This window comes from Pteropus vampyrus, unplaced genomic scaffold (genome assembly GCF_000151845.1).
Source record: "Pteropus vampyrus isolate Shadow unplaced genomic scaffold, Pvam_2.0 Scaffold470, whole genome shotgun sequence".
NCBI lineage: Eukaryota > Metazoa > Chordata > Mammalia > Chiroptera > Pteropodidae > Pteropus > Pteropus vampyrus.
This window is the reverse complement of record NW_011889251.1, coordinates 1,596,564-1,609,227: the sequence shown is the minus strand read 5'-3', so window position 1 is coordinate 1,609,227 and position 12,664 is coordinate 1,596,564. Positions and strand designations below refer to the sequence as shown.

The 12,664-nt window shown below is 37.4% G+C and overlaps 2 protein-coding genes across 2 annotated transcripts in view; both read right to left on the bottom strand.

Moving 5' to 3' along the window:
* The window catches only part of LOC105306989 (protocadherin alpha-1-like), a 191,277-nt gene that overhangs the window by 25,361 nt on the left and 153,252 nt on the right, over positions 1–12,664 (bottom strand). The window contains 2 exon segments of the mRNA XM_011382323.2: positions 1,974–2,062; positions 5,183–5,241. Coding sequence (XP_011380625.2) covers positions 1,974–2,062; positions 5,183–5,241 — 148 coding nt within the window.
* The window catches only part of LOC111732553 (protocadherin alpha-10-like), a 107,576-nt gene continuing 96,885 nt past the window's right edge, over positions 1,974–12,664 (bottom strand). Inside the window, 2 exon segments of the mRNA XM_023524497.1 lie at positions 1,974–2,062; positions 5,183–5,241. Of these exon segments, the coding sequence (XP_023380265.1) occupies positions 5,199–5,241 (43 nt within the window). The 3' untranslated portion in view covers positions 1,974–2,062; positions 5,183–5,198.

Below are 12,664 nucleotides of genomic sequence, written 5' to 3'. Positions count from 1 at the left end.
GGAGAGTAGGGAAGGGGAGCAATGGAGACTCCTTCCCTATCTTTTGTCAAGAAGATGGGCTCCTAACATTCTTTTGAATTTGAAGGAGAGACCTGGGCCAAATTCAAATAAAATAATCAGTAGACAGTTCCTATTTCACATTTGTCTAGAAATATACACCAGTTAGCATCATCAATGAAAGGGAAAATGTATTCAAAGTTACTTCTTGGCTCACCAGACTGACCTACAAAGCCCTCAGGAGAATAAGAAACATCCTGACATGAGGCAGGACAGCAGGGCATGATTTCATGTGACTGCTTAGATTGGGTAGTTCTCACTTTTCTAGATGCCTCCCCATCCTGCAATACTTGGCAGTCTAAACCCGCTTTCTCTTCCATCACTTATTCACTCCATCATTGGCATTGGGGCTGTGGATTTGTCAATGAACTATTTTATATTCTTCCCCTTGCCATCTGGCAATACTAGCCCTCTAATGAATTGCTTTAACTTGTGCATTTGTTTTTTGACAAATGTGACTTTTGGTTGAATTATGCAACATTCATAAATAGCAAAAGCTTGCCGATTAGAATCAACAAAAGCCCTTACGAGTTGCCAGCAAAAACAGGCCCTTAGCTGCACATGTCACTTGGATAGCCTAATCATTTGAAAGGCACCTGATTATTTTTGGAAAGTACTTTTTACACACACACTTATGTCATCTGTTATGTATGTGTGTAGGCATTTGAAATTGGATGGATTCTTGCAAACCAGCCATGCTCTGAATATAAGTGCTAGATATACTTGTATTTGGAGCTCAACACACTTGGGTTTGAATCCTACTTCTGCCATTTACAAACTACATGAACCTGGGTATGTTTCTTAACCTTTCTGTGTTCCCAGTTTCTCATCTATAAAATAGGTACAATAAATCCCTTGCCAGGTTGTCATGAGGAATAAATGAGATAACACATGTAATGTGCTTGGCACAGTGTCTGGGTATATTATAGCTCAATAATTTACAACTATTATCATCATCATAAAGTTCTATTCATATGAGAATTACAGTAGACACCATTCCCACTGTCCATAACCCTTTTCTGTAAACTGCCACAGGGATGAGCCTCCAAAGCCATATTTTTATTATATGAGACTGCTTTAGTGATTGGGTAAGAATAAGGAAACTAAGGAAATGTCACTTTAAGCAATTTTTTTGTGCTCACCCAGCCATTTGGTTCTTGGTTCAACCTGGAATATTCTTTTTCCTGAAAGTTTGGATTAGGATTTGCTCCCCATTTGTCCTCCAAACTAAGAAACTGTGTGGTGGTCATGTTTGGCAATGTGCATGTCAAGGCAGTAAAGATGAGTTTGCAGAATAAAACAGATCTGACTTTGACCTGAAGTCAAAGAAAGAGGCATCTTGGTTCTGATAACTTCTCACTTCCATGAGAAACACCTTTCTTTCTTTCTTTCTTTCTTTCTATCTATCTATCTATCTATCTATCTATCTATCAATCTATCCATCCATCCATCCATCCATCCATCCATCCATCCATCCATCCATCATCCATCCACCCACCCACCCATCCATCCATCCTCACACCCACCCACCCACCTCTTTTGTTCACTACTTTGAGTGGGTTTCCATTGTCTTCAATAAAAAGATCTTTACTAACAGTGCCATTTCTGCACAAGAGGCCACAAAATCTTCTCTGGGAAACTGGGAGAACCTAAGCATTTGAAAGCTAACTAGTTATTTTAAAAAACACTTCACTACCTCCCCCCCCCCCACACACATAACCTTATATTATCTGTTTTAAACCCATGAAGGACATTAAGTAGAAAATTCAAATAATCATGTATGTAAGGAAGTCATGCATGTAAGGAAAAGAAGAACAAATAAAAATAGAGCCATTAGCATTTCTAGTCTTACAAAAACAGGTCATCTGATTGCTTTCAAGAACCCTAGCAAGAAGGGAGAAACCCTGAGTCTTTACCTGGTGTTGCACTGGATACTGTTGGCCACTGCTGATCAGGTCCTCCTGGACCAGCCCGTAGAATGCCAGCCTCCTCCAGGTGCACAGAGCTGATTAAACACATACACCCAAATAACAGTTAGACCAAAAATACCTTTCCAGATCTCCTTCCACCCTCAGAAAATGCTTACGTCTCTGGAGGCAAGGCTGCAGCTAACACATTCTACTCATGCTCGAAACAGAAGCAATTATTGCTGAGCAGTCATAAACTGCACAAGCCTTGCTGACATACTGCCTGCTGTATCATTTGGGCAATAAACATGTTTTATCTTTATGGCAATTTTGGTTTTCATTAATGCCATGGTATTCATTTAATCTAACTGGAAGCCCATCAGATGGCTAATGTCATTTTAACATCTTTTTTTTTTTTTTTTCATTTTAATATCTTAATGCTGAAGCAGATGAGAGCTTAGTCTCAAAAGCCTCTCCACTGGTTCTCTTGTTTCTGAATTCTCTATAGCAAAGAAGAAAACACACAAAAATTTTCTGCTGATAACTGTAGCATTATTCTAGTTTGACTACCTAATTGATTCTTAACCTTTTTTTTTGACCCACCCTACATTTCCTGGGACTAGAGGAAGCTTAATACCACCGCTCGTGGATGCCAGTTCAGAAGAGATCAATTCAGCATGAAATATGGCAGGCTGTAAGACGTAAACTGGGAGACTGTCTGAGGCAAATAGAGAGAGAACATAAACTGTTCAAAGGTGGAGAGAATAGCACAATCAGTTGTGTATGTCTAATGCTAGGACTTATTAGACCCTCAAATATTTATTGAATGAATGAATGAAGGAAAGAACAAATGGGACCTTGAGAGTAAATATCATCCAATAAAACCCTCACCAAAATTAGAGGACTCTTTTAAATTAGACATTGGTTCATCTTGCAAAGTAAGTTACTCATATAAAACTTACACTACCATTCGAATGGGGTTATATGAGGCAACAGAGCTGGCAAACTTGAACTATCGACGGGAAGACCATCTGTAAATTCAATATTCTCTTACTCTTTAGAAATTCAATCATTAAGCTCTGCCCTATTGCTATTCTTCCCTTCTTCTTTACCCTAGAATCTTCTCTTTCTTTAAAATATTAATATCCTTCAGGTGTTCCTGAATCGTACCAGCAAATTACTTGGGTTCAATCGGATTAATTCTGTAGATGCAACTACCCTAGAACCAGCTCAGCTAAAAGCAGAATTTTCAAAGGAATAGTTACATGATGTCTGAGGCTAGAAAGGCCAAGAAGCCAGGTATGAAAAGGATGACTATTATTTAAGTTCACACTCTAAAATATGGTCAATGTACTTCATTGTGAAGAATGAATTACATTTAGCTTTAATTTTTATTTCATTTCTTATCCTGCTTAAATCTCATAATATCTTAATTAAAACCTGAATAGGAGTACTTTTTTTTTTTTCATTTGAAAATGAGATAAGAAAGTGATACATTTTAGTATTTTATTTTAAGTGTAGCTTTTAAGGTATATTTTATCACTTTGGTACTTTTCAAGTAAGGCACTAATTCAGTTGGGAAAGAGTTGGTATGGCAAATCATACTTTTTCCTATTGTGTGGCTTCACCACAATAGCTCAGATGCAGGCAAAAGCATAAGCTGGTCGGTAACAAACATAAAGAATCCTTATGTAAATGTTTCTGGCCTAAAATTATGACCTAGGTTCCAATGTGACATCCTACCAAGCCACCTATGATCTTCAGCCCTTCACTGATTACTTCTTGTTCAGAAACAGCAGCCATTATAACGATTTCTGCTCAATTTGTAATGTAATGCTTGCAACTATGTTAACTTATCTTAATTGAATGCATTTTTAATGGATTGAAACTAATTTTTCATGAACTCAACACATGCTTGGTAAGCTTTTTCTTCAGAAATTGATCTAGGTTTGGTGAAGATCAACTTAAAGAGTTGCCCAGATATTTTTGAGGGGCTTAAGTTCGAAGTTTATTTCTTCTTTAAAACTAGATCATTTTGGTGGTGGTGATCATCCTCCACATTTGATTTCCAAAGACATTCACAGATAATGAATCTTTTATTTGGCCCCATGGCACAGACACTGGATCAGCTCTAGGGATAATGATAATTAATCAATTACTGTCAAAAAGACGAAGTAGAGAAAGCAAAATTATATTTAATCTGAGTCTTAGAGTAATGCTATTACTCCAGGTTAATTTAAAGTAAGCTAGATTTGGTCTTCAGATATTTAATAAAGGCCCTTCACATGGCTCATCCTCCGAAAAGCCCATGCCATCGATGGCCAAATGATAGCAATAAGATGAAAATGATAAGGAGACTCTAATAGGGATGAACACGAGCAAGAACCATCATCAATTATTGTGGCTGATAGGATATAACAGCCAATATGTGATAGAAAACCAAGGCAGACAACATGTACGTATACATTACACAATGTACTCAAGTCTAAAGGCATTAGTATTAATAATATTTTTTAATGTCAGCAGGTTTTATTAATACAGGTAGACATCGGCAGGCTAAGGGTAAGAATTTCTGATTTAATGAGCAAAAGACAATATTGTTTCAACAACTCAGTATTAGCATGACTCAGCTTAATTTTCTATAAAGCATATATACTTTAAATTTGATTATCTTGGAATTACAATGATGGGTGCAAACTTAATGTGAAAATCCCATTTTAGCTGCATTCAGCATTTTTTTAAATTAATTAATTTATTTTTTATGGTGACATTGGTTAATGAAATCCGATAAGTTTCAGCTGTACATTTTAACAGTAAAACATATATATTTTTTTACAGTGTGTGTTTACCTCCCATAGCTAGATTTCTTTCTGTCACCACATAATAATAATTTTTAAGAGAGGGACAGAAAGCTTAGGTGGAGAAGGGATGAAGGAAGTTGGAATTACTTCTTTATGGAAATTCTGATGAAAGTATACAGCAGAAAGTATATAATTTTACAAGAGACTCTTATTTGCCAACACTTGATAAGCATTTGGCACTGACCACTTTCAATGTTTCAAGGAATAGACACAGAGACAAAAATAATTGCATTTCCCTGGCAAAATGTCTAAAGCTTCTTAGTTTTGACAGCTGCTTCCAGCCTGTGGATACATAGTTTATCTGAACCATACAAAGTTAAAGTTACTTCTGAGTGAAGGAAAGAGGGACATACTTACCTATGCATTCCTGCTCTCAGGGAGGCAGAGTAACGCCAGTCAGGATTGGGCTGTCGTGGCTGCAAAATCACAAAGGGAGTTTTTGTTAATATGGCCAAACAATGACCTCCCAGTGATGTTAATTGACTAGGTGTTTCTTAAGTGTGTCCATCCATCTAAAAAAAGTACTGAAGGTGCCTTTTTGTGTGCAACTCTGATATCCATATATATAGCATTTCAGGAGAAAGTTAAATTTTCCTTGCATAGGTTAAATATCATGGAAAACCAGATTTAATGATGCTGTGAGGAACAGTTTTGACTTCGCCTTCACCCAAACAGGTCTATGTTCTGAAGGCAACACTGGGAAAGAACCATCTGTTTTGAGACAGGAAAAGCTTTCGTTGTTTCTGCCCTCGAATGTTAAGGGAACATCCCCGATTTGGTATTCTAGCTATAACAGGGCACATGACTACACGAGTTTTGCTGGTCTGGCTGGACTGCAGAGGACTGCAATCTGCTGCTGGCTTTGCAGACTGCAGCATGTTTGACCTAGGACAGATGTGCCCAGTCATAAGGTGACTGATAACCCCGTCTCTTCTGCTGAGTGAAGGGGGATACTAGGGAGAGAAAAACAAACCACAGCGGAGTTTGACTTCGTTTTGCTACATAATCCTTCTCATAAAATTGTATTTGTTCCTGGCTCCTCTGAGTGCTTTGCCTCCTCACTCAATTATCGTTCACAAAGCTCTGATTGTTTAGCAGGGAATAGTTGGCACCTAAGAAGAACCTGACTCACTCTGCACCATTTATGTGCTGAAAGATCTGTTGCCTTGTGTCTACACACTTTCAGTCCAAAGTGGAAGGGGAAAAGAGGAAAATATGGGCACCTAAGGACTGTTTGGGGAGTTATGTGCTGAGTAGAAGCTACCCAGGAATCAACGGGGACAAAAATCAATGACCATCACTATCTTGTGTCAATTAGCAAAAGTTTTATTATGAAAAACCTGCGATAGATGTTCCTCTTGATGTGTTTTCATGGGAAGAAATTAAAGTGATCCTGTCTATTTGAGTGGAAAGATGAGGAGACAGATCTTGTATTCTATATTTCCTCTGGATTATAACTTTCATATTGGGTAGACACAAAGCCAATTTGAATACCAATAAACTATTTCAAGAGTCAATAAGTCTTATTCCTTTCATTCTTATAGTTCATTCACAGAATGCGCAGTATTTCATAAATAAACTTCTTCACAACAACCAGAGAAGAAGTGAGCAGCATCTCAATTTCCAGACAGACTTTGGGATGGCTAAATGGTATTCAAAGACTGAGCCAAAGTCAAGGCCCAGAAAAAGCTACGACTCTAGGACACTTTACTTCAAATGTCCCCATACACCAACTGCCCTCTCTGGTTCCCTGCCATTCCATTGGCAAAATTTAAATATGCAAGTTGCTTCATCTTTGGTTTTTAAGTTCACAAATGCTATAAATATTCCATATAAAGTAGCATAAAACTATCTACAGACAAAATGAAGGTGTTCCCATTTTCTACCAGTGCTGTTATTAGGAACAAAAGAGAAAATACTTGCAAATCATTTTATGAACCTGAAAATATGACTGAATTGCTTTTTATTAATCATGTCATCACCGTCTCTCCCCTTACATTCAGCAAGAGTCTCTAGTGTCAGCTTGTCAGCTGTGAGAACCTTCCTTCAAGAAAGACTTTAACATCTGTTGAGTCAATGTTGCCAGTTTTTCAATGACTGGGTAACATTCATGATGAAAATTGCTGCAACTTGATCTTTGGAATGAAATCACCAACCTCATTTTGCTGAATCCCACAGTTCTAACAGGACTGACCAGGAAATTCAGTTCATTACATAAACTCGCTTCCTCAATAACATTTAATTTGTCATGCTGCTATTTTCTACAATAGTCCATGAGCAACAAGATGATTTTGAGATTCATTTGTCAGAAACATAGTTATGAGACATCTTATGGCATTAAGATCAGGCAGGGAAAAGGTAAGGAAGAAAGTAATCAATGTTTTAAGTATCCGCACAACACTAGGCGACATTGTTGGGAAAATATGTATAAAATGGAATAAGCATTTTAGACACATTGTTGCATTTATCCTAATACTTTCTTTGTCAGACCATATATTCTGTAAAAGGGATTATATCTGTTTTGTTCAAAAAACATACGAATATCCTCAGATATTCATAACACATAGCTATGTCCTCAGAGCCTAGCAGGGTTCAGGTATTTACTTGCCTGGTTGGTGGATTTGGCTGATAATTATGTTTACCTAACATGAAATTCTGTGTTTTAAATGATATATGTTTTTTTCCTCTTTTTTACTTCTGAGTTTCCCAGATATTGCTTTATTTTAAATGATACAAAATTAAAAGTAATAAAATATACCCGGATTTCATCTAAATTTGATTAAACTTGGAAAAATTCAAACTGAAAAACTGACTTCTGAGACATATATGAAGGCCTTGAACTAATTGTGATTATTTCCTTTTCTAATACTTGGATAATACAGCCCAGGACTATACATAATTTATTTTGGTGAAAAGCCCCAGAATGTTCTGTTGTTCCAAAGCTTAGCCCTTTAGTAGAATAATAGTCACAAAACTCCAGATGTGGAGAAAGTGAATTAGGTAATCCACGTGGGTTATGCAGTATTATTGAAGAACAGGAACCCACTTAAGTTTCAATCAAAATTATAGCTAAGACTTAATTTATTCTGTAATAGTATTATTTATTAATTATACCATAGAATATTTGAGCTACAGAAGGGTGAGTTGCCTCTTCCATGGCAGATTTAAAGCAAAATAGGTTAAAAATACCCTGTCATTCATAAACTCAAAGGATGACTCGGGAAATAATATCCTATCATGTTGAAGCTATCATTAAATGACCCTCTGAGATGTGAAACTAGGTGAACCATCTCCTTTTCCTTCCTAATAGGACTCTATTAAAGATGTATCTACTGTAGATTTTTCACAGTGATATTCTGTGAACCTGCTATAAACTATGACAGGCAGAACCCTAAGACGGCCCCCAAGACCCCCATGCCCTAGTGTATGTGATCTGATTAATCTCCAAGACTGTACATGATGGCTCTTACTCTGTGATTAGGCTATGTCATATGCCATGACTGGCTTTAAGAAAGGGAGATCACACAGGTGAGACTGACCTAACCACATGAGCCCTTTAAATCTGGGTCTAGAGGATCAGAGACAGGTATCAGAGAGATCTGAGGCATCTGAAGGACTCTACATGAGAGAAGATTCTCATCGTTAGCTCTGAAGATGGAGGGGACCATGGGGCAAGGACCTGAGAGCAATCTCTAGGAGCGCAGAGTGACTTCCAGCCAACAGTAATTAAGAAAATGGGGAATCTTAATCCTCAGGGAACTGCCAGCCACCTGAATAAGCTGGAAAGCAGATTCTTCCCCATAGCCTCCAGAAGAGGACTCAGCCCAGATGCTGTGTCAATTTCAGCCTTGTGAAAACCTGAGCAGAGAACCCAGTCACAATCATGCAGGACTCTGAGACAATAAATGAGTATTATTTTTAACCAATAAGTTGTGGTAATTTGTTACAAAGCAATACAAAATGATTGCATAAACTATTGGATCATTAAGGCAAAAAGGAATATAACTTTTAAAATAATCATCGGTATGTTACATTATTAGTTATCTAATAAAGCAAATGGAAAAGATGATAAATATGAGAATTCTAGGTTAAATACTTTCCTCTGCAGTCATTTACAACTCCTGATACACAGAGCAGGAAAGTAAAATAAACATGACTTTAAAACATACCTAATGGGTTTTAGTACAACAGAAAATGCTAGGTTTGCTAAATTCTGGATGCACAGCCTGCTAACACAGCAGTTACTCTCTCACTCACAGTTTCACTTCCCTGGAGCCCAGAGCTCTGACCCTGCAAAGCCAGAAAGGAACTAGTGTTGCTTATGTGCCAAGGAACTAACATTTATCTTCACCTTTGCAAAGTCGGATCCTTTACTGCATTTCTCAAGTTCAAATTCTTGAAAGGAAAAACTTGTATAATATTTAGAGTCCTAAGGAACTCTCTTGACCTTTGATTTTTGAAATCACGATTAAAGACTATAATGCTCAAAATATTATCATATGTATAAGCTAGATTTACGTTTACATTGTAATAGGCATAGAAACATTGAGCCAGGTGAAGTCCTACAAAAGTCAGATTCAAAAACACCTGTAAATCCCCATTAAATATCGCTAAATCTCTGGGCTTGGTTATGGCAATTTTTCTTCAAACATTTGCAAACTAACATCATCCTGACCTCTCACTGAGAGCAAAAATGGTGGCCAACCAAGGCAAGTATCCAGAACTGGTTCTGCTATTCTGTCAAGCAGACGGGCATGCCAATAGACAATTTATAATACGCCAGGCTGTGTCCCTGCAGAGTGTTCTGAGGTAGACCAGATGCCCATATGACTGCTCACGCCTGGGTCAGAGGAAAGGGTAGGCCAATGACATTCAAGCTATAATAAACAGATTTCTTCATCAGTCGGAATATGTGCAAGATAAAGAGACAGAGAAGAGCTCAGCCATAATTCCATCTGGCTCAGCAGATCTGTAGGAAAAGAGAGGAAGGAGGTAATTTGAAGAAATTATTATATTATCAGACCAAAGAAAATAACCCTTTTCTCAGAAGAACAGTCCTAGAACCAATATGAGAATGTCAAAACAAAACAGCTCCACCCTATTAGAGGATGAAAGAGTAAAACAGAAGTTCACAGATAAAATTTTTTTGCCTATTCTGACCATTGTGCACTTTTTATAAATTCACAGCACGTCACTTTACACTAAGTATAAATTCTGATCCAGGATAGAGTCATCAGAGAGAAAAATCAGTCCTGGGGAAAATAAATTAGGTAACACTTAAAAAGAAAGGTTAACTGTTTTAGGTCATTTCATCTGAAATTAGGGTAAATAGGTACACACAGTGACAGAAATATCTGAAGACCCGGTGACTACAAATGGATTTTAAATAAGTAAAAATAAATGCAAACTTAACTAATTTCTGCTAATCTTCTGTGATTTCCACATTTTGTGTGAACTAGTCCCAGTGAGGCACAGGTGAACAAATCTCCCCAGAGCACTCAAAGTACTCATTAACAGTCCATAGGACCACAAATGCACAGAATTCACCTTAAGATTAGGTTCTTTTTCTTGGAGACTCTGAAAGCAGTGCCAACCACATTCAGTATCAGGTTTTCAGAAATCTCCAAAGAGAAATTCTGCCCTATTGCCAAATAGGTACTTCAAAAACCTCACTGCACAAGTGGCTTATGAAATAAGCTCACTGGGGTTAAAATTCACCAAAAGATTAGAGTCTGGTATTAAATGCTGATGTTTAATGAGCAGCAAGAGAGAAATCAGAGAAAGAATAGAGATAAAAGATCTTAACAGGCTATGCCATTGTTAAAACAAATACATAAAAATATATTAGCTTGGTAGTAATATTTTTACTCATCAATCCTCCCATTTATGACCTACTTCAATGCAAGGAATTACTCTTTTTCCAAAAGCAGTTAATTTACACTACTAGGCAAACCAGTGGTAGCCTAAATGTCTGAGTGTCTCATATCAAAAGGACTATAGACATTTGGGATTTTTGTCTACTCATGTTATTTCAAAAAGCAAAGTCTTTGGAGTTAGACAGACATGGCTTAAAATACCACTAGCAGAGTGACTAGATATGTCCCCTAACCTTCCTGAGCTTGTTTCCTCACATGCTAGATACTGATAAGTGTTTGTTTAACATATGACTTAGGTGATGAAGCCATACATATATTGCAAAGCAGAATATTTTTATGCAGCAGGGTAGTGAGTGAGTACAAATTCCCTTATTCATCCTCTCCAACCCCCATCTAATTTTAATGTAGGCACGTGGCATTAATTGCACCCCAGCACTCTCCTGCCATCTGCAGTAACTAGGTATGGAGAAGTGAAAGCCTGTCATGGGAATTTAACAGGTTGATCTAGCAGTGATGACTTTCAGAGTTGAGTGACTTTTGTTCCCATTTTGCCATGCTATGACAACATGACACTCTTTCCCCATCACTGCAATAATGTCAGGAACTGTAGGTCTTAAGCCCCTTCACTGATTTCTGAAAGTGTCTGGCAGAAATTTGCCTTTATTAAAACATGCCCTCTCCTGGAAAAATCCCACAAGAGTAAGCACTTTTCTGACATGATTTTCTTCCTAGATTAAACGTTTGTGTACCGAAATACGTATTAACACATAGGTCAGTGTAAAACAGAAATAGTTCATATATCAAACTGCCCCAAGCTTTGAGCTAGGAAGGGAGGGTAAGCCTGTCATCCCTCTGAGCTACAGGTCACACCTGGTGGCTAAGCTTGCCTGGCCTGCTCTCCATGCCTCTCCATCTGTGGCCCACCCCAGGCCCTAGAGAGCTTCACAGGAATTTGTTAAGCAAATGTCTACAGCATCCTTATTTAAAGCTAAGCCCTTTGACATGCTTCCAAAAGCTATGATCTGAAGATTTCTAGAAGCTCCTTGATTTTTTCCTCCTGTTCTTCTGCAATCTGCCTCCCATGGCAGCTCAGTACTGACAAACACCAGGCTTTTCTGATAAATCTGCCTGCAGTGTACACGAGAAATTCTCTCGATCCATCTCTATTTTCTTCTGTGTGTACGCATTACTTTAATCAGGATTAGCATGAATTTAGAATGTAAAACTATGGACATTAATAAAAAAGACAATGGAATATGTCAATGAAAATACAACACAAAAATACAGGAGGAGCAATTATTATTAACTCACTTGGTAATAGCTCTAAAAGCCCTAACTACAAAGTAGTTGTGTGGGGAGATAACAATTCATCACTATTTATGGCATAAAATTTTGGCTTCTGAAATCCAAGTTTAAAGAATCACAAAACAGATCTCTGTTATTTCAAGCATGCATATGAAGACAAACACACTATACAAATACATCTACACAATATCCAATAATTTATAAACATTCTTTATAATAATGAACGAGCTGGTCTTATGCCCACTTAAAATTTAAGACCAGTGTATTTACTAACACCTATTTTTCATGTACAGTAACTCATCTACTTTCCAAGCCTTTTGTAGCTATTGCAAACTAAATTTTAAATCCAGAAAATGAATGTGTGTTTAGAACATGTTGAATATTGTTTGAAGTATTATTATTTAACTTAAAGACATGAGGGGCTTAAAGGGGTTACTTCACATCTCATCAAAAGCTTAGAAACTATCAACAGAAAATCAGAAGATTACTGATTGCATCTAAGCTAAATGCAGGGAAATCCTCTTACAATGAGTTCACTTTATGCTAAGAAAAGTGACCAGTAAGGAGTTCTTTTCTCCTTCTCTTTCTCCACAATTCCAGCTTGTTCTGGCCATCACCATACACCCATATCCTAATCCACTCATTCTAATATCGCCCG